General features: G+C 57.3%; 1 protein-coding gene across 1 annotated transcript in view; it reads left to right on the top strand.

The window, feature by feature from the left end:
• The first annotated feature begins 8,597 nt into the window (after positions 1 to 8,597).
• The window catches only part of LOC144734483 (A disintegrin and metalloproteinase with thrombospondin motifs 6-like), a 91,672-nt gene continuing 77,794 nt past the window's right edge, over positions 8,598 to 22,475 (top strand). The window contains 1 exon segment of the mRNA XM_078616703.1: positions 8,598 to 8,727. Within this exon segment, the coding sequence (XP_078472829.1) occupies positions 8,598 to 8,727 (130 nt within the window).

Here is a 22,475-nt window from a genome sequence, read left to right as displayed (position 1 = left end):
GGGGATAGAGACGATGATCGGAGGGAATTCCAAAGGGGAGATAGATGTCAGGTGACCTGCGGTATGGTGAGTGGGTGGGTGGGTGATTAGGTGGGTGGATGAGTAGGTGAATGAGTGGGTGAGTGATTGGCTGAGGAGGTGAGTGAATGAGTGGGTGGGTGTGTTCTTGCCCTGACTTGCAGTGTGGTGGGTGGGTGTGTAGGTGAGTGAGTTGTTGTGACCCGCAGTGTGGAGGTGGTTGAACTCGGTGTGACGGACGAGACGAAACAGTGAGCGTCTGGTAGCCCGAGTCCTCAACACAGGCGGCGGAATCGGTGAGTGAAGAGGAAAGAGATGATGGGATGGAATTCCAACTTTTTGAGAATTCAAAAAATTCCGACGTTTCCGTGGGACCCAGGTCAGCGTCCACAGCCACCTCCACCGCCGCCACCACCGCCAAGTCAGAAGCGCCGCACTTAGCCCGGCGGGAGAAAGACGTGCGGGGGGGGGGGGGGGCAAACGGTGGGAATCGCGCCAAGGTGACGGCCCCCATGCAGCCCTCCACTCCTCCATCCACCATCCCACCCACTAACCCACACCCCCACCCACCCACTCCTCCACCCACCCAGGTACCCACCAACCCCCACCTTCACCCACCAACCCACCCGTACACCCCCATTGCCCGTCTCGGCTTTTGGCTTGTAGCGGTTCGCGCGACTCGCCGGGGGAAGTGCAGCCGCCCGGGGGATCACACGCGGCACAGGCAAGCGGGCTGGTGACGCTCGGGCCTAGTGGCAATAAGCACCCGGGGCTCGACTCCCCACTCGGCTGCCGCTCTCTTGCGTGGAGTTCGCGTTCTCTCTACCCCGTGCGCTGCTGGGGTTTTCTCGGGGTTTCGCCCAGTTTCTTCCCCATAGCTGAGAAAGCCGTGCAATGTAGCCGGTGTTGGCCAAACGTCCCATCGGCTGCCAATCACTCGACTGGGATCACACGCAGCAGCATCAGCATCATTGGCCCTGCCACTGCGATCACTTGGCAGCGTAAATTGGTGGCCAAAAGACAACATTCCACTCCAATCCTGGTTCATGCCCAACGGGAGTGATCTGTTACATGAGTAACATGCACGCAGAGGGTGAGCTTGGAATTTTCTTGGATTTGGGATTTTTCACATTTTTAAGGACAATCTTTGAACTTTTTTGGTATTTCAGATAATTGACATTGTGCCTTGCACTCACCCCACTCACACACCCACGACCGCAGAGCAACTCTGCAAGCGCCACGATTCCCCTCTGCCCCCCCCCCCCCGAGCACACGCACACACGTAGTGTCCCGGCGGGGGATCGCCTGGCACAACGGGTTTTCATCCAAAGGGCCCCTAGGTGGGAAATGCCGCGGTTTCCCGGTGCCAGGAGATTGGCCGACCCTCCCAGGACAAATCACACTGCGGCGCCCCTGAATTGGCTTAAAATTGTATCGGCACACAAAGGTTCACCGGGCCAGCCGCAATGAGTCACGCACGACATCGGAGAGAGGGCTGGGTGATATATTAAGCGAACAGAGCAGACGACGAGAGGGCGGGGGGATCCCAGCGCCACCGACCAAGTACACACTAGCCAGGTGTGTATTCGCCAGCCGGACGCCCTCCCAGATTAAACCGGCTGAGTCAGGGATTAATGAGTACGGGCGCAGAGACAATGGGCCGATAAATAACCTAACGTAACGCTCCATGTAAGATCACAGGTAGGCGTACGATTGTCTCCGCAGGATAACGTAACCCCGGATATTTTTTTTAAATCAAGGGGCATAAAAAGGGGAGCCAGAAACGGTTCAGTTCTCTCATCTCCGACCGCTTGGCCGCCCAGACCGACTCCCTGCCGTCCTGCCTCCTCGAGCCGCTTGCAGCAGCTGCGTGATACCAGCGAGTGCTGCTACAAGGCAGCCATAGGTGAAGTCCTCATCTCCGTCCCGCCGACTCTCACAGCGTCCGTGCGATGCCGTGAGTGCGGCCGTGAAGTACGTAATAGGGCGTGTGAGTATCTGGAGAATTGGGTAGTAATAGGATACGCTCTGCTCGTAGAATATTCCCTCCGGGCAGTGCAGAGTTTTGCGCTGTGAATAAAAACGTTAGCACAGAGCATCGGTGCGGTGTTTGTGATTCGAGTGTGTGTGGAGCGACTGGCGGCACGTGCGTGTTCGCGCAGCCGCTTGAGAGCGAGTCTTAGTGTGGGTGCGGGGTAGCGTATAACCACCCACCGGCGCGCGCGCGTTCACACAGCCGCTGTAGCGCTAGTCTTTGCATGGGAGCGGATTAGGATATAACCGCCCACAGGCGCAGGCGTGTATTCGCGCAGCCGTTTAGCATCAGTCTTAGTGCAGGCACATATTAGAATCTGATTGCCGGCAGGGGCGCGCCGTCGCGTTAGTCTTAGTGATGGTGTGTGCGCGGGCGTGTGTGGGTTAACACTGCACAGCGGTAAGCCAGTTGCTCGGCCATGTCTCTCCAGAGGGCGCTGGGGCGCTAGGGCCGATCACGCGATCGGCGAGGGCCCGGCGGGAGCTGGGCGAGGCAGTGGAGGAGGGAATGGAGGGGCGAACGCAGCGCCCCACCTGCCCAGCGAGGGCGGTGGGGCGGACGTCTACCCCCACACCCACTTACTACTCGCTCACCCACACGGCCACTCACCTACTCGTTCACCTATTCACTAGCTCACACACTCGCTCACCCACACGGCCACTCACCTACTCGCTCACCCATTCACTAGCTCACACACTCGCTCACGCACACGGTCACTCACCTACTCGCTCATCCACTCACCAGCTCACGCACTCGCTCACCCACACGGTCACTCACCTGCTCACCCACACGGTCACTCACCTACTCGCTCACCCACTCACTTGCTCACGCACTCGCTAACCCACACGGTCACTCACCTACTCGCTCACCCACTCACCAGCTCACACACTCGCTCACCCACACGGTCACTCACCTACTCGCTCACCCACTCACCAGCTCACGCACTCGCTCACCCACATGGTCACTCACCTACTCGGCCACCCACTCACCAGTTCACACACTCGCTCACCCACACGGTCACTCACCTACTCGCTCACCCACTCACCAGCTCACCCACATGGTCACTCACCCACACGGTCACTCACCTACTCGGCGCCCACTCACCAGCTCACACACTCGCTCACCCACACGGTCACTCACTCGGCCACCCACTCACCAGCTCACACACTCGCTCACCCACACGGTCACTCACCTACTCGCCCACCCACCCACACACTCGCCTACCCACCCGCCCAACCTGTCATCCGCCCGTCCAAGCCCACCACGCAGGGTGGGGTCACGACAATCCACCAGGGCCATTGTCGCCTTTGGCGAAGCGGCGATTGTGGTGCGAGCCGTCGCGGCACCCGGGCCCCCCGTTGTTGATTTAACGGCGGCCTAAGAGCCCCCCGGGCCCACGCTTGTTTGCCAGCTCCGCTACATTTCCCCTGAATGGCGTTTCCCTCAATTAGCGCCCCCCGCCCGCCCACCACCCCTCGTCCTCCCCACCGCGGTCCCCTTTGTACCCCTCGCGCTGACACAACGGCCCCAAACCCCATCTCCCCCCCACCACCACCCCACCTTCGTGAAAGGAGCCCCTCTGATCCCCTTCCTGGGCGTTGTTTTTTTGTTTAAACCCACGGTTTCCTGTGCGCAGGCCCCAAAACGTCAAACGGCCAGCAACAAATGGCGCCGTTGAAGGCGTTCGTGTGAATTGAGCAGCGAGGTGATTTCATTTGGGGTCAAACGAGACGATGATGACGATGATGATGGGAGGAGGAGGGAATTACAGAGTGGAGCGGTGCGAGGGAAGAAGCGGAGAGAGAAGTGTGGTGAGTGGCTGGGTGGGTGAGTGCTTGAGTGGCTGGGTGAGTTGGTGACCGAGTGGATGAGTGAGTGTGGTGAGTGCTTAAATGAGTGTGGGGTGAGTCGTGAGTGGGTGAGGATTTGCCAGACCGCAGCCATCACTTGCATATTTGTATTTTTCTAAATCAATTAAAATCTACCTCCGTTGGAAGCCGCAGGAGATGGACGCACCCCGCTGGCTGGCGTGTCCAGGGCGCCGATTGACACGCGCATAGCGGCCATGCGATGAGCCGTGCTCGCTCACACACAGGCTAAGCTCCCCCGTGTAGCCTTGCGCGGCCTCTTGCGGCAAGTGCTCTTGGTCAGTTGCGGCTGTGAAGAGCGCGCACGGTGCACGGGGGAGGGGGCTGGTCAACGCCACGCACAGCCGCCTTTGTCTCCCCCGGTCCTGACGTGTAGGCAGAGATCTAAATCAGTTTTGAGACTGGCGGGGCGCGTTGACAGTGGCTGGGAGATGGATCCTCGAAAGCAAAAGCTGTTGAAAATATTCGCTCGCGAAAGGCTGCGTGGGGCAGACGGCATTGATCAAGGACCACTTTCATTTGTTTTACGTCGATGAGACCGAGATAGATGAAGTCGGCGTTGTGTCGCCGTCGTCGTCGTTGTTATCCATGGTTTGTTTCGAATAAAATTTCCACGAGAATTCGGGCGACGATTGCACCGCGCTCGGGGCGAGAGTGGAGCCACCCACGGCGTTCCTCAACCCTGGGGCGCGTCTAGGACGGCGTCGTTCACCCAGAGAGAGAGATCCCCTCTCGTCGGAGTGACATCCCTGGACGACTGTGAGCTCCAATGGCGATGGGTGCCACGGTGGCTAGGAGATGTCAACTCACTCGCCTGGTCTACAGGAGATCGTGGGTTCGATCCCGACCCTGACGCCTGCTGCTGTGTATTTGGAGTTTGCGTCTCTCTTATCATAATCATCACGGTGGCTAGGAGATGTCAACTTCCTCGCCTGGTATACAGGAGGTCGTGGGTTTGATCCCGACCCTGACGCCTGCTGCTGTGTATTTGGAATTCGCCTGTTGCTGTGTATTTGGAGTTTGCGTGGTCGCGTGGATTTTTCCCCGCGTCCTCTGGTTTTTCCCTCCACATTTAGAATCAGCATCACGTGTTTAGAGTATGTGGCTGTTGCTACAGATTTCCACACGATAAGCCGCTTCGTTGAGCTGTCATTCCTGATAGCCAGGTCGCTGCTGAAAAAGAGCTGCGTAGGTCAATGGGCCTTATCTGGTAAAATAAAATAAAATATTTGTATAGTTTTAGCATTCCAAATGTTGTTCTACATAGGCTTTCACTACCAGTGTTGTGATCCTTAATGAGTATCGTTCGGGTAAGAGCAGCACTTGTGTCGATGTTCCAATTTTCCCTTGCACTTCCGATGAGCAGGGGTTGGCTACGCACGGTTGCGAAAGAAGTTCAGCATACGTGTACTGTCCATCGCGTAGCCGCCCTTCACCACCCAGCGACACAGCCCATCGATTCTCGGCGTCTCTTCGTTGGGGAAAAGACGCCAACTGATTTGGTTGTTTTTTTTTCCCAGCAAAAGCCGAGGAGAAGGAATGTTGAAAAGCGAACAAAAATGTGATTTTTTTTTTTACAAAATGTAGAATTTGTATTCAATTCACAAGTTCTAAGGCTGGGGGATTTTTGCATTTATTTTGTAATTTCCTCTCTCGCTCTCACTCTGTCTTTCTCCCCCTCTCTCCCCCCCCTCTCTCATTCTCCTCTCTTTCGCTCTCTTATTTTTATCAGATGAAACAATAAGATGCTCGGTGTAGTCGGCACTTTGCTTCGTTCATCATTTCGGTTTTTTTATGCTTTGCTTTATGTAATCCCCCCCCCCACTCTCTACCCCCTCTGGCTCTCTCTCTCGCTTTTTTTTGTTCATTATTTTTTACTACAAGTGCTGCATCTGCACGCAGCCCTTCTTGCAGGCCAACGGCCTCCGACGGGTAGCTTATATCCGCATGCAGAGCTCCCCGTCATCTGCCACTGAGCACACGGCCTCTTCCAGCGCCCACTGGTCCTTGAAGGCCGGCACGGCGTAGGTCAGCTGCGCATGGCGGAACTCCAGCCACACCCTGGCTCCGACCAGAGCGCGGAAGATGCCCAGGCTGCTGGCCGGACGTTTCCCCTCCAGGGCCACCTTCCTCGCCCTGTATATGGCGAGCTTGGCGTAGCCGACGAGCACGTTGACCAGCCCCTGAAGATGTAGGGGTCCGTCGCCCTATCCAAAGATGAGGACCGTCGAGGAGAAGTGAAGGTTAAACTTTAGGAGGATGTTTCTCAGGACCTTGAACAGCGAGTCCAGGCTCTTGCACGCCTCGTAAAAGTTGTTTAAAAGTCAAGTCTCTCGCTCTCTCTCTCGCTCTCTCTCTCTCGCTCTCTCTCTCACTCTCTTTCTCCCTCTCTCATTCTCACCCCCTCTCTCTCTCTTGCAAATTCGTCCGTGCCCAATCAAAGACGGGAGTTTACAAGACCAGGAAAAAGATGCTGACGACCGCTCCACGGTGCCAGAGTTCAGGAGCCTGCTCGAGGCACGGCTCCTGCTGGAGCACGCGAACCACTCCAATGCCGGTGACGCGCGCGTGTTCTTCGAACGGTGGGGGGGGGGGGTGTCCGGTAAAGCCCTCTGCACCGGTGCAAACGGCATTCTGCATTTCACTTTTCATAGAGAATTTTCGTCGAGCGTGGCATGCGTACCCAACGCGCTGTTTGTGAAGTGCGTGTGCCACGTGTATGTAGTGCCCGTGCCCACGTGCAGTTCCCGTGCCCACGTGCAGTACCCGTGCCACGTGCAGTGCCCGTGCCACGTGCAGTGCGCGTGCCACGTGCAGTGCCCGTACCCACATGCAGTGTTTGTGACGTGCACACGCGATGCTGTATTCGACGTGACTTGTACGGGAATCAGCTCCAGTTGTTTTTATTGCTGCTGGCAGCGATCAATTTTTTTGGTTTAAAACTTTTTTAAAAACCTCTCTCCATCTCCCTGTCTCTCTCTCTCTCGCTGTCCTCTTGCGCCTGCCGGCAAGACGCTGGGATCGGAGCGCTGTGGCGGGCAGCGCCGTAGAGGCGGAGGAGCGGCCGCGATGGAAGGAGCGGGGGGGGTGTCCCAGCAGCGGCGCGGGATTAGCGGGGCCTCTGATCTCGTAGGCCCGGCCCGATTACAGACCCCGTCCGCATTGGGCGGGCAAGCGGGCCGATGGAGGGGGGGCGGGGGGGGGGATGAGTTAAATTGTCGCCCCGAGGTCGATCGCCGAAAGAGGAGAGAGAGGAGAGAGCCGGGCACCTGAGCAGGCGGCGAGAAGGGAACAACAACAATGGCCCGATTATGGACGCCAGCGGAGGGGAGAGAGGGAAAATAAAAGGGCCGTTATTAGGAGCATTAGCGGCCGCATTTTTTCGTGCGTCGCGTGTCCCGTTTGAAGTGAGGGCCCCAGCTGTTTGCGTTGAGCCGTGGCCGCAGTAATCCCGTGGCGTTTTAGCGAAGGCCGGAACGTCGCCTCCTCCCTCCTCCTCCTCCACCTGACTGACTCGTCTCCCTCCCCACCTGAGAGCCTCTCGCAAGCAAAGACAAAGGTCCCCCGTGTAGCCTCGAGCAGGACTGCCAGGGCGACAAGTGCTGTGAGCGAGCAGCACCTGCGAAAGCCGCCACTGCACACGTGGGAGGGAGCCACCGTGCCGAGAGCACCACGGTGGCTAGGAGATGTTAACAGCCTCGCCTGGTCTACAGGAGGTCGTGGGTTCCATCCCGACCCTGGCGATGCCTGCTGCTGTATATTTGTAGTTTGCGTGTCTCTCTCTCATCATCATCATCACGGTGGCTAGGAGATGTTAACTACCTCGCCTGGTCTACAGGAGGTCGTGGGTTCCATCCCGACCCCGACGATGCCTGCTGCTGTATATTTATAGTTTTCGTGTCTCTCTCTCATCATCATCATCACGGTGGCTAGGAGATGTTAACAACCTCGCCTGGTCTACAGGAGGTCGTGGGTTCCATCCCGACCCTGGCGATGCCTGCTGCTGTATATTTGTAGTTTGCGTGTCTCTCTCTCATCATCATCATCACGGTGGCTAGGAGACGTTAACTACCTCGCCTGATCTACAGGAGGTCGTGGGTTCCATCCCGACCCTGACGATGCCTGCTGCTGTATATTTGTAGTTTGCGTGTCTCTCTCATCATCAGCATCGTCACGGTGGCTATGGGATGTTAACTACCTCGCCTGGTCTACAGGAGGTCGTGGGTTCCATCCCGACCCTGGCGATGCCTGCTGGGTGGGATGGGGTGGGTTGGGTGGGGTGGGTTTGGTGGGTGGGGTGGGTGGGGTGGGTGGGGTGGGTTGTGTAGGTGGGCTGGGTGGGTTGTGTGGGGTTGGGTGGGTGTGGTGTGGTGGGGTGGGTGTGGTGGGGTGGGTGTGGTGGGGTTGGGGTGGGTGTGGTGGGGTGGGTTGTCTGGGTGGGGTGGGTTGTCTGGGTGGGGTGGGGTGGGTGGGGTGGGTTGTCTGGGTGGGGTGGGTTGTCTGGGTGGGGTGGGGTGGGGTGGGTTGGGTGGGTGGGGTGGGTGGATGGGGTGGGGTGGGTGGATGGGGTGGGGTGGGTTGTCTGGGTGGGGTGGGTGTTGTGGGTGGATGGGGTGGGGTGGGTTGTTTGGGTGGGGTGGGGGTGAGGTGATCATTTGAGAAACTTGCCCCCAGTGATGAAGCTACCGCGCCTGGAGACGGAGTCGAACCGCGAGCTCGCGTTGGACGCCGGCAATGCTCATGGGCGAGACGCGGAGTCTCCAGTGGTGACGTCGAGTGCCGGGGCGGCCTGCGGGCACATCATGGGTGGCTGAATAACCTCAACACTCGCAGACGAATCAACGACTGGAGGTTACAACAGACAGACGGACAGACACACAGGGAGTGGGAGGGGTGCGTGTGCGACGCACGTGCTGAGAGCCGCCGGCCTTGTCCAGACCACCAGCTCGCGGGAACGGAACGCGTGGCGGCCGCTGTTGTCGTTTAGAACCATCGACTCCGTGAGAGTTGACAAACAAACGTGGCCCGTCTTGAGAACGGGCGGCAGCAGCAACAGCTACTACTATTCAACTTAAACTCTTGTTTATTGTACCAGGTAAGGCCCCAGGTAAGGCCCCAGGTAAGGCCCCAGGTAAGGCCCCAGGTAAGGCCCCAGGTAAGCTTTGTAGCTATTTTTCAGAAGCGGCCTGACGATCGCGGATGATAGCTCAACGAAGTCGGGCTGATCATCATCACGTGGAAATGTACAGCAGCAGCCAAACACTCTAAACGCGTGATGTTGATTATAAATGTGGAGGGGAAAAACCGGCGAAAAATCCACGCGACCACGGGGAGGGCACGCAAACTCCCTCCGCTCGCCGGCCAACACGTCGTGTGTCCCGCCAGCCGAATGCGAAGGATTCTCAGAGCGTACATTTAGCCCACGTGAGTGACGAACCAAAGTGAATGGGTGTGGTCTCTTTGTGTCGTCATTCGCGACCGGGCTGAGTCCATCGACTCGCTACGCTCCATTAAAGCCTGGAGTCATCAGAGGGGTCGGATGCCTCTTGAGTCCCCGGGAGAACGGAAGAGACACCCAGGCCCGGGATTCGAAGCCAGCGGCTTCTCGTCAGCGGTGCCGGCTGCACGCCTCTTGACCTCTGCGCCAACCCGAAACGCGCGCGCGCCGTGACTCGGCACTTCGGATTCCTGCAGAGGCTCCTGACATCACCGCCGACACCACCACCACCCCCACCGACATCACCACCACCACCGACATCACCACCACAACCGACATCACCAACACCAATGACACCATCACCGACATCACCACCACCAACACCAATGACACCACCACCGACATCACCACCACCACCGACATCACCACCACCATCACCAATGACATTACCACCAACATTACCACCACCACCACCATCACCAATGACACCACCACCAACATCATCACAACCACCATCAACACCACCCATACCATCACCACCACCATCACCAATGACACCACCACCAACATCACAACCACCATCGACACCACCCATACCATCACCAATGACACCACCACTGACATCACCACCACCATCACTAATGACACCACCACCAACATTACCACCACCACCGACATCACCACCACCGGCATCATCACAACCACCATCGACACCACCCATACCTCTTCTTGGTTCTTTCGGTAAAGTCACGTAGAAGGGAAGTAATAAAATAATAAAAATAAAACATAATAAAATAATTCTCACGACGTTTTTATGTTTTATTATGTTTTATTTGTATTATTTTATTACTTCCCTTCTACGTGACTTTACCGAAAGAACCAAGAAGATGAATCCCTGCAGTCACGAAAGCTTTAAATCGAAACCACCCATACCATCACCACCGACACCACCACCGACATCATCACAACCACCATCAACACCACCCATACCATCACCACCACCATCACCACCGACACCACCACCACTACCACCGACGTCACCACCACCACCAATGACACCACCACCGACATCATCACAACCACCATCGACACCACCCATACCATCACCACCGACACCACCACCACCGACACCACCACCACTACCACCGACGTCAGCGCCCCAAGAGAGCGGTGACGTTCGCGGCACGACCGCCGCTGCCGCCATCGCCGCGAGCGTCTCGGGCCGAGCCCGAACGGGATCACCCCGGGCGGGTATTTTGAGATGCGGCAACCCATTAGTGTCGCCCTGGCCGGGCTGGGCACGTGTGTGGGTGGGCGCGTGGGTGGGTGGGTGGGCACGTGGGCAGGTTGGCGGCTGGGCACGTGGGTGGGCACGTGGGCGGGTGGGCACGTGGGTGGGTGGGTGGGTGCTCACGCGGGTGGGTGGGTGGGCACGTGAGGGGGTGGGCACGTGGGCTGGTGGATGGATGGGTGGGCACGCGGGGGGTGGGTGGGTGGGCACGTGGGCTGGTGGATGGATGGGTGGGCACGTGGGTGGGTGGGTGCTCACGCGGGTGGGTGGGCACGTGGGCTGGTGGGTGGGTGGGTGGGCACGTGGGTGGGTGGGTGGTGTGCGCGCGTGTGGCGTGCTGCTGGTCGAGCGGGCGGCAGAGTGCGCGGGCTGAGTGGACGGGGCGAGCGGCGCGCGATGGGGCGTCGCTTTGCGTTGTCGGGGATCGCGAGGACAGACGCGGCTATTTCTGAGTGCAGGAAGGGCCCAGGCTGCCCCGCGCGCGCCTGCCCGGCTGACGCAAGTGCCAGGGGGGGGTGTGGGGGGGCTGAGTGCCGGGGGGTGATCGCGAATTTCGCCTCCCTCCTTCCTTCACATGCTAGGCGGTATGCTATGAAGGGCCATTGCCCTAAACGTCGCCTATTATATATTTTTCATTTTAAGGGCACACGCAGCGTTAATGATTGTATTTGTGTATGAAGATAAAGGCGCAGCCCTGCGCATTTGTCTCGCTCGCCATCGCTGCTGGAGACAGGGGCCAGCCGCGGAAGCGAACTCTCGATGGGTATTTGGCCTACTCTTCCACGCTGACCGGACGTGTTGGACGAGGCGTGTGGTGAACACGTTTCTATCATTGGGTGGACAGAGGCGTGGATAGGCGAGAGGGAGGGGGGGTACGGGTGGTGAGATTCCGCAAATATAATTGTGTCGGTAAACTCGCCACCACCCGACGCAGCCAATTCGTTACTAGTGCAGCACACACGGATCGTGTGTTAGAGAGTAAACCCACAACATGAGAATAGGGGTTTCCCATTTTAGCTGGCAACAAAACAGTTGTGTTAAGATGTTAAAACACCAAACTGAAACCTTTTACAAGGAATCATGTTTGAATTAACCACAATACTTGCGGTCAGAATGCAAACAAACAAATCCTCTGATAGTATGAAGCATTGTCCTTGAAACTGATTGGTCCACACCAGAGACAGCTTTCTTTTGAGCCTCGTCTCAATTGGTGCTCGACCAGAGGACGCCAAAAGGCGTACAGCACACAGACAATGCAGAGTAACGCATTCTGACCACAAGCATTGTGGTTAACGCAGACGTGATTCCTTGTAAAAGGTTTCAGTTCGGTGTTTTAACATCTTCACACACCTGTTTTGTTGCCAGATAAAAGGGGGAAAACCTATTCCTATATTTTGGTGCCTGGCAAAGGAGGTCCCATGATAAACCCACAACATTTACAATTCGAGTACGGCGTGACCCCTGTCACACATAATCGGGTTACCAATCGCCACGCGGGGACGTGGGATCGAACCGGGGCTTCCCCTCTGGATTCGCCACGTGTACCAGCATGCTCAGCGGTTGCGATAAGCGGCATCTGCAGAGGGAATGAGACCGGGGGCCCATTGACATTCTGCGCCGCGAGCGACGGGGAGAGCGTGGCGGGCCTAAGTGGGTCCATCGCCTTTCTCGGCGTGGCCGCCCATCAGCCAAAACATCGCCTGGTTTCTATTTAAAATCCGCCACAGCCTAAATTTAACTCCCCCTGCTGCAGCCCTGTCCTTAAGGCGCTGTTGGTTCAGGCGTTCCCATAACTCCCTAAGTGTTTCTTAAGTGCGTTGTTTTCAGAGAATACAACGGCGGCCTCCTGCCTTCAAAGCACAGCAGCAGCAGCAACGTCCAAATCCCACACAGTGGGGCCACTACCACCACCACCACGATTCCCACCACTACCACCACTTCACACCACCACCACTATTCACACCACCATCGTCACAACCACCACCACTATTCCCACTACCATCATCACAACCACCACCACTTCCCACTACCACCACCATTTACACCACCATCATCACAACCACCACCACTATTCACACCACCACCACCACTATTCACACCACCACCACTATTCACACCACCATCATCACAACCACCACCACTATTCCCACCATCACAACCACCGCCATCGTAATCCTGCACCATCATCACCACTACACCATCACCACTACACCATCACCACTACCAACCACATCGTCATCACCACCATCATTATTCCCTCCGCCACGACCACCACCACCGCCACCATTCTGCACTTATCACCATCATTACCGCAACCACCACCACCATTATCCACCACTAGCGCCATCACCGCCACCCCACCCGTCTCCCGGGCTGTGTGGGGCTGTGTGGGGGGGCTGTGTGTGGGGCTGTGTGTGGGGCTGTGTGGGGGGCTGTGTGGAGGGCTGTGTGTGGGGCTGTGTGTGGGGCTGTGTGGGGGCTGTGGGGGGCTGTGTGGGGGCTGTGTGTTTGGGGCTGTGTGGGTGGCTGTGTGTGGGGCTGTGTGGAGGGCTGTGTGTGGGGCTGTGTGGGGGGCTGTGTGGGGCTGTGTGTGGGGCTGTGTGTGGGGCTGTGTGGGGCTGTGTGGGGGGCTGTGTGGGGCTGTGTGTGGGGCTGTGTGGGGGGCTGTGTGGGGCTGTGTGGGGGGCTGTGTGGGGCTGTGTGTGGGGCTGTGTGTGGGGCTGTGGGGGGCTGTGTGGGGGGCTGTGTGGGGCTGTGTGGGGGGCTGTGTGGGGCTGTGTGTGGGGCTGTGTGTGGGGCTGTGTGGGGCTGTGTGGGGGGCTGTGTGGGGGGTTGTGGGGGGCTGTGTGGGGGGCTGTGTGGGGCTGTGTGGGGCTGTGTGGGGCTGTGTGGGGCTGTGTGGGGGGCTGTGTGGGGGCTGTGGGGGGCTGTGTGGGGGGCTGTGTGTGGCTGTGTGTGGGGCTGTGTGGGGGGCTGTGTGGGGGGCTGTGTGGGGGCTGTGGGGGGCTGTGTGGGGGGCTGTGTGGGGCTGTTTGGGGCTGTGTGGGGTTGTGTGTGGGGCTGTGTGGGGGGCTGTGTGGGGGGCTGTGTGGGGCTGTGTGTGGGGCTGTGTGTGGGGCTGTGTGGGGGGCTGTGTGGGGGGCTGTGTGGGGTTGTGTGTGGGGCTGTGTGTGGGGCTGTGTGGGGGGCTGTGTGGGGGGCTGTGTGGAGGGCTGTGTGTGGAGCTGTGTGGGGTTGTGTGTGGGGCTGTGTGTGGGGCTGTGTGGGGGGCTGTGTGGGGCTGTCTGGGGCTGTGTGGGGCTGTGTGTGGGGCTGTGTGGGGGGCTGTGTGGGGCTGTCTGGGGCTGTGTGGGGCTGTGTGGGGGGCTGTGTGTGGGGCTGTGTGGGGGTGTCTAGGGCTGTGTGTGGGGCTGTGTGTGGGGCTGTGTGGGGGGGCTGTGTGGGGGGGCTGTGTGTGGGGCTGTGTGTGGGGCTGTGTGGGGGCTGTGTGGGAGGCTGTGTGTGGGGCTGTGTGTGGGGCTGTGTGGGGGGCTGTGTGGGGGGCTGTGTGTGGGCTGTGTGTGGGGTTGTGTGTGGGGCTGTGTGGGGCTGTGTGGGCGGCTGTGTGGGGCTGTGTGTGGGGCTGTGTGGGGGGCTGTGTGGGGGCTGTGTGGGAGGCTGTGTGTGGGGGGCTGTGTGGGCGGCTGTGTGGGGCTGTGTGTGGGGCTGTGTGGGGGGCTGTGTGGGAGGCTGTGTGTGGGGGGCTGTGTGGGCGGCTGTGTGGGGCTGTGTGTGGGGCTGTGTGGGGGGCTGTGTGGGGGCTGTGTGGGAGGCTGTGTGTGGGGGGCTGTGTGTGGGCGGCTGTGTGGGGCTGTGTGTGGGGCTGTGTGTGGGGCTGTGTGTGGGGCTGTGTGTGGGGTTGTGTGGGGCTGTGTGGGGAGCTGTGTGGGGCTGTGTGGGGCTGTGTCTGGGGCTGTGTGGGGTTGTGTGTGGCTGTGTGTGGGGCTATGTGTGGGGCTGTGTGTGGGGCTGTGTGGGGCTGTGTGGGGGCTGTGTGTGGGGCTGTGTGGGGCTGTGTGGGGATGTGTGTTGGGCTGTGTGTTGGGCTGTGTGTTGGGCTGTGTGGGGGGCTGTGTGTGGGGCTGTGTGGGGCTGTGTGGGGGGCTGTGTGGGGGCTGTGTGTGGGGGGCTGTGTGGAGGGCTGTGTGGGGGCTGTGTGGGGGGCTGTGTGGGGGCTGTGTGTGGGGGGCTGTGTGGAGGGCTGTGTGGGGGCTGTGTGGGGGGCTGTGTGGGGGCTGTGTGTGGGGGGCTGTGTGGAGGGCTGTGTGGGGGCTGTGTGGGGGGCTGTCTGGGCGCTGCTCACTCGGACCAAGCAGCCGTGCCAGCAGCGCTGAGCTGAGCCGAGCCGCCGAGTTGGTCAATGCGTGATCAATACGGGATCAATGCGTGATCAATGCGTGATCAGTGCGTGATCAGTGCGGGATCAATACGTGATCAATTCGGGATCAATGCGGGATCAGTGCGGGATCAATACGGGATCAATACGGGATCAATGCGGGATCAATACGGGATCAATACGGGATCAATGCGTGATCAATACGGGATCAATGCGGGATCAATGCGGGATCAATGTGGGATCAGTGCGGAATCAGTGCGGGATCAATGCGGGATCAATGCGGGATCAATGCGGGATCAATGTGGGATCAGTGCGGGTTCAGTGCGGGATCAGAGTGTAGTGTGTAATGTAGTGTAGAGTGTAGTGTGTATTGTAGAGTGTAGTGTATAGTGTAGTGTAGTGTGTAGTAGAGTGTAGTGTAGTGTGTAGTGTAGAGTGGTGTGTAGTGTAGTGTGGAATGTAGTGTGTAGTGTAGTGTGGTGTGTAGTGTGGTGTGTAGTGTAGTGTGTAGTGTAGTGTAGTGTGGAATGTAGTGTGTAGTGTAGTGTGGTGTGTAGTGTGGTGTGTAGTGTAGTGTGGTGTGTAGTGTGTAGTGTAGTGTAGTGTGGAATGTAGTGTGGGGCTCGGTGGGTCCCGGGAGCCTGGGACTCGGTGGGTTGCCGCGGAGAAGCTGGTGGGTGAGGGTGACGGTGTGGTGAGGGAGGGGTGCTGGGGATGCGTTGGGAGCCGGCTTTGGCGCCGTTTAATGTGGGGATGGTGTAGGCCATGGTGGTGGTGGTGATGTAGGTGGTGGTGGTGTTGGTGTAGGCCAGGGGTCGGCAACCTGCGGCTCCGGAGCCGCATGCGGCTCTTTTGAACCTTGACCGCGGCTCCGGGGCGGATGCTAGCGAGGGGAGGAGGCGCACTGTGACACCTGCTCTGGCGTTGCCGCTGCTGACAGGTCGCCGCTCCGCTCCACACTGCCCGCCCGGTGACAGGCAATAACGTTGCCGTTGCTTTGTCACATGTTTGGAAGAAGTAAAAACCTTCCTGGGCAGCAAAGAGCTCACCTTTGCTGAGCTGGAACAGCCAGAGTGGCTGGAAAAATTACATTTTATGGTAGACATGACAGCACATCTAAACACGCTAAATACAACCCTTCAGGGGAAAGGAGGCACAGCCCTGCACATGCTGGAGGAGGTTTTGGCATTCGAGCGCAAGTTGACAGTGTTTGTCAAAGATTTACAGAGAGGTACACTGTCTCACTTTCCCTCTTTGAGAGAGTTCAAACAAAGTCATGATACGATAAATTTGGAATATTTCAAGTCTGCAATCACCACAATGCAAAGTTCGTTTGGGAAACGATTCTGTGAGTTCAGAGAGGAAAAAACGACATTATCCTTCCCTGTCACTCCCCTGGCGATCGATCCATCCCTATTGAATATGACTGCATTTGCAGGTGTAAGTCAACCTGATCTTGAGATGGAACTGGCCGATATAGCCGACAAAGATATATGGGTGTCCAAGTTCAAATGCTTGACCGCTACTCTTGAGGATGTTGCCCGTCAGAAGGCCATTCTGGCTCAGAATCATAAATGGAGTGATATTGAAAACCTTCCCAAACAGGACAAACTTGTATTCGAAACATGGAATGCCATCCCCAACACTTATATAAACATGAAAAAGTATGCATTTGGCGTCCTGTCGATCTTCGGCTCCACATATGTATGTGAGCAGGTCTTCTCCAACATGAACTATATTAAAAACAAACATCGATCACGCCTCACAGATGACAGCTTGCAAGCCTGTGTGAAAATGAAGGTGACGTCTTACAGCCCTGATGTGCAGACACTGTGCACTGAGGTTCAGGAGCAAAAATCCCATTAACCAGGTAATTTAGCTATTAATTTGCAAAAATATATTTTACATTGTTAAGTGAAAAAGTCCTTTTTTTATTCAGATTGACAGCTGACTGCACGATCCTGTATATAGCAATAAGGTAAGAAACAATATATGCAGTGTTATATTTGTTTTAAATGTTGCAATGGTTTTGCGGCTCCCAGTTTATTTTTTCCTTCGGAAACGGGTCCAAGTGGCTCTTTATGTCTTAAAGGTTGCAGACCCCTGGTGTAGGCGATGGTGGTGGTGGTGTAGGTGGTGGTGGTGTTGGTGTAGGCGGTGGTGGTGGTGGTGATGCAGGCGGTGGTGGTGGTGATGCAGGCGGTGGTGGTGGTGATGCAGGCGGTGGTGGTGGTGTAGGTGGTGGTGGTGTTGGTGTAGGCGGTGGTGGTGATGCAGGCGGTGGTGGTGATGCAGGCGGTGGTGGTGGTGGTGTAGGCGGTGGTGGTGGTGGTGTTGGTGGTGGTGTAGGCGGTGGTGGTGGTGTTGGCGGTGGCCGTGAGCGGGAATCGAACTCTGCCCGCACCCCACGCGACGCTGCCGATGCCGCTCAGCCTCCCTGCCTTAGCGCAAGTCGCTGGCCTGTGACCACCACCAGCACCACCCCCCCTGCGACTCGCCTCTCCTCCCCCCTCGCCCGCCCCCTCTCCTCCCCCTACTCTCTCTGCTCGCTGGGCACCACGAGGTGAACGAAGATCGTGACTCGCGAACGACTCAGAGGCGTGAGAGCTCCCGCCGCACGGGGAGGGAGCCCAGCAGAGCCCAGCAGAGCCTCCGCCAGCAAAACCCACCCGAGGTTTGCATGTGGGGGGGGGGGGGGGGTGTCCGACGCCACGGGCGAGCACTCACAAGAAGATCCCCTACTGGCACGAGCGATTGCGACATCGCCCCCCCCCCCCCCCCCGCGACCTGCCAGTCGTCAACCAGCGTCTGTGTGGTATCACGATCATTCTATCCATCACGCGCTTTGAGATGGGCTGCTGCGGCCGTCTGGAACGCTCTGCTCTTCCGATATTGGGAAGCCGCTGGAGCTAGGGCACTTTTAAATCAACTAGATCAGGGGTCGGCAACCTACGGCTCCGGAGCCGCATGCGGCTCTGAATTTTGTACCGAATTGGAAAGAAATGGCTCTTCTTGTTATTTTGGTTGCCGACCCCTGAACTAGATTGACGGCTCATTTTTTTAGAATTGCCGTTTGCGATGAGAATGGTTGTCTCCGTACGGCGCGAAGGAAGTTCAACATTAATTTTATGTTGTTACGATGATGATGGCTACCTCCGTGCGTTCACGCAGGATCGCTTCGCCGAGTCTCAAGACTCTTGTTCAGGAAGTTTTCGCAGTCGGAGCGGGCGATGATGATGATGATGATGATCTGCTGCTTTGTGTGATCCAATTAAGTGCATTGCCAGGGAGTTTTCAGCATTGCGGACGTTTTGTCCAAGTAGCAGTTACACTGTGGGGTCGCTATTCCACGTGCCATCAAGAAGGGCCATTGCCTGAAACGTCGCCTATTATATATTTCTTCTGCCATGGCCACGGTGTTATTGACGAATGTGTTTTTTTTCCCAGTTATATTGTGTCGGTTGTTTGAGTGGTGGGAGAATACCGAAGAACCCAGATGAAACCCATGCGGAACAGGGGGAGAGAATACAAACTCAGATCTGTAAATAATGAGATGTATACCGTGACAGGTGATGGGTCTCATCGCGAGTGGTGGGTTCCATCTCTCATAAGGGGCCGTCCATAAATGACGTCACGTGATTTGGGACGATTTTTGAGCCCCCCCTTCGTCACACGGCGTCACTAAAAGTCTGACCCCCCCTCAAATATGACGTCACAAAGCTCTGCCCCCCCCCCAAATAAAAATATAAAACATGCTTCAAATCGCTTTAAACTATTGTCATTGTAGTGCGTATTTAATGTGGCGCTGCACTCTGATGTTGTAGGAGAAAACATTTATTAAAAAGTCGATTTAAATAGAACGTGTTGTCTATATTTATTTAAAGTTGCGCATTTTGATGTGACGTCACCTTTCTCAAACCCCCTCCCCTCATCACACATCGTCACAAATGTCTGACCCCCCCCCCCCCAGGTGCGTGACGTCATTTATGGACGGCCCCTAAAGGGTTCCATCGCCAGCGATGGGTCTCATCGCGTGTGATGGCTGATCTCGCGGTGCCCAGGTTGTGTTTATCATCAGAGAAAGTCTTTACCCAACAAGCCCTTGCCAAGCGACGCCACCACAGCGATCGCTTTACATCAAAGATATTGCTGCTGATAATTGCCGTGGGGGAGGGAGGGGAGGATGGGGGGTGGGGGTGGCCCCCAGCTGATGAACGTGGAAGCTCGCTGTGTTTACGTTAACGAGTAGCAGCTGTGCCCCGAGAGGCGGCCACGTGGCCTCGCCCCCCCCCCATACCCCGACACGGTCCCTCGGATGTTGTCGAGCGAATCCGCCAGCGGTCCTCATCAATTAGCGCGTAAATTAATGTGCCGTTAAGAAGGGCCGATCCCAGAAACGTCGCCAAATGGCATATCATTTACTTATTTTCATTCCAAGGCCACAGTGCTGTTGACGAATTCGAAGAGAGAGCTTTTTTCTCTCTCTCTCTCTATCCCTAATCTCTTAACCCGTGGTGGGTTTCCGCAGCAGCCGATGTTATGATTCACAGGCGATGTTTGGGTTAGGCCGCCCCGATCTCGCTCGCTCCCAAGTCAGAGGGACAGTGCCGAAGGGTCTCTGGACTTCCTGGACACCCTCTCAAGACGTTCGCGACTTCCAGAGCGCCCGCTGGCCCTTGACGATGCTTGACGCCAGTGACGTAGTAATGACGTTATCAGTGACGTGGTAACGACGTTATCAGTGACGTAGTAACATCAATGACGTAGTAACATCAGTGACATAGTAACATCAGTGACGTAGTAACAACGTTATCAGTGACGTGGTAACATCAGTGACGCAGAAACGACGTTATCAGTGACGTGGTAACGACGTTATTAGTGACATAGTAACATCAGTGACCTAGTAACGACGTTATTGGTGACGTAGTGACGACGTTTTCAGTGACGTAGTAACGACGTTAGAAGTGACGTAATAACTTCATCATCATTTCAGGAGCTGCCAGTTGGGGGCCCCCTAAGATTTGACTTGTCTCGCCCGGCCGCACCGAGAGGCGATTGTAGGTCGCGCGCTCCTCTTCTCGAGGAGGTGCCGTCGTCCTCTTGGCTCGCCGGGAGAAGTCAGTGCAGCAGGCGTGGACTCGCCCCCATCTGTTCAATCTGTGCGGGGATACAGTGTTGCCCCCTCGCATGCACGCGTGGGGTTCAAGCCGAGTATCTCCGGTTTCCTGCCCCGCATGTATGAATTGGGCCGATGACACCGCTATACCTCGAGGACCGCAGAGCTGGGGCAATTGTTGGTAGCGCCGGCTCGTCTCCGTCGCGTGTCTGCTGCTGCGGCTTTGCATGTATGTTGAACTTCTTTCGTACCGTACGTAGCCAACCGTGCATTCCCGCTGCTCGTCTGTAGTTCCTCCTCCCCCTCCTCCTCGTGGCACCTCGTCTGAGTCGTCCCCCACTCCCCTCTCTGTGTGTGTGTCTCTACGAGAGCGATGGTGAACAGATCCAGCGTTCCGAGTTGTCGTCGTTCTTGCTAAGGAGACGATCGAGCTGGGAAAACCCAGCAGCAGCGGCAGCGGCAGTGAGTAAGTTGTGTCACGTGCCCATCGATCTGGCTCTCATCAGCAGCGTTTGTGGAGATGCGCCAGAGCCAGGCTGACCCCCCCCTCCTCCATCCACCCCACCGCCACCGTGCTCCGACAACGCCCGGGAGCCGTGAAGCGCTCACCGGTTTCGCGAGCGGTTACCGGTTACGGGAGTCCCGAAACCGGTAACCGATTGCGTCGGAGCGCGAGTAACGGAGGCGCCGATTGGAACCCACAGACTTTGACCTCGGGTCACGGGTTCAAGGCGCAGCCCTGCGATTGTTTTTCTCACGCCGCCGCTTGCGGGAGGGGCTTCCGCTCGAGCGAACTCGAGGTCTGCCTTTGGTCTACTCTTCCACGCCGAGTGTGGTGAGCGAGGATGTTGGTGGGCAGTGGAGTGGGTGATCGAGTGGGTGATCGAGTGGGTGAATGTGTTGTTAGGTGCTCATTAGCAGCACTTCCTCAGCAGTCCGTTAAAGGCTGTACGGGGGATCATTGTCTTTTCGAGTGCGTTGTTGTGACCTGCGGTGTTGGAGATGGTGGAGCAGGGGACGTGCGGTCAGGGGAGGCAGGGGGAGGCGGAGCCTCACCTGTCATACTAGAGTGAAAATAGCTGTTACGAAAAGTAAAAAAAAAAATTCACCGATCTGTGCTATAAATGTAATTTCTGTACGATTCCAATCATTTTGATAGTCAAAATCGCCAAATTTGCGGAGCTCCGCTGCAAATGCAGGAAGAGACGAGAGGTGAGGCAGCGACGAGCTCAGCCTCCCCTCTGATTGCGCAACCCCTCAGTAACTGGATAGAGCGCGGGCAATAAGCCTGTTACTATCTCAGTATGTCACCAATGTAATGTTTGTAGACCCCTTCATTTCATGTCCTCGCCTTCCATACTCCAGCTAACTTATTTCACGTATGTGTATAAAGATATTTAGGCTCGCTGGTCTCGTCATGAAACTGCAATGAAAACGCACCAGGGGAGGCAGCTATCACATCTGCCTCACTGAGGGGGACCTGTCTAACACGCCCCCCTCGATGAGGTCACGCCCCCTCCGTGAGGCCACGCCCCCTCAGTGTGTGAATCTGGCTCTGACACTCGCCAATGCCTCCCCAGCCATTGACCTCACCGCACGTCACTGCCAGGTGGAGGTGGCCGATGAGACGGAGCGGCCAGCGAGGCGCGTGGAGGAGGCGGCGAGGGAAGCTCACGGCGCTGAGCCAGGCAGCAGCGAGGGTTGGTGGATCACACAGAGACGTTGTTGTGAAACTCCCTTCCCACGAGCCAGGAGCAGGCGGTAGAGCAAAGTGTTGACTCATCTCCATCTGTTCCATCTTATTGTCCCTGGGTGTCGGAGCCGTACGTCGGCTCGCCAGAAGGCAGCACCACTGGGCAGCAACAACGTGGACTCTCGCTTGTTCTGCCCGTACGGGGGGAGACTGCCCCCCTTCCTCGCACCGCGTGGGGTTTACTCCGGGTGCTCCGGTTTCCTCCAACGCTCATTCATTTCCCAATACCACCTTTGTATGTAGAGGACCGCAGAACTTGGAGGAGGGGGGAGGCTGTTGTTGCTCGCGTGGGCTGCTCACCCACCGCACGGCTGCCGCCCCCTCGTCTGTGGTCCCTGGCGCCTCCTCCGAGTCGTCCCAGCCCCCTCTCTCTCAGGATCCTGTGGTGGTGGTGGTGGTGTTGGTGGTGACTCAGCGTTACGAGTTGACATCGCTGCGGTGCGCGGCTGCAGGACGGGCTTCGGTGAACGGGACGTGCTAACCCGGAGGGCCCCGTGTCTCTCACTGACAATGCAAACATTAATCCCCGCCCCGGTCACTTCAAAGCAGATCGCCATGGGCGTGTGGATTCATGCGCGGAGG

The sequence above is a fragment of the Lampetra planeri genome, chromosome 3 (assembly GCF_965212315.1).
Source record: "Lampetra planeri chromosome 3, kcLamPlan1.2.h2, whole genome shotgun sequence".
NCBI classification, from domain to species: domain Eukaryota; kingdom Metazoa; phylum Chordata; class Hyperoartia; order Petromyzontiformes; family Petromyzontidae; genus Lampetra; species Lampetra planeri.
The sequence above is the reverse complement of the archived record's forward strand: the minus strand, read 5'-3'. Positions and strand labels throughout refer to the sequence as shown.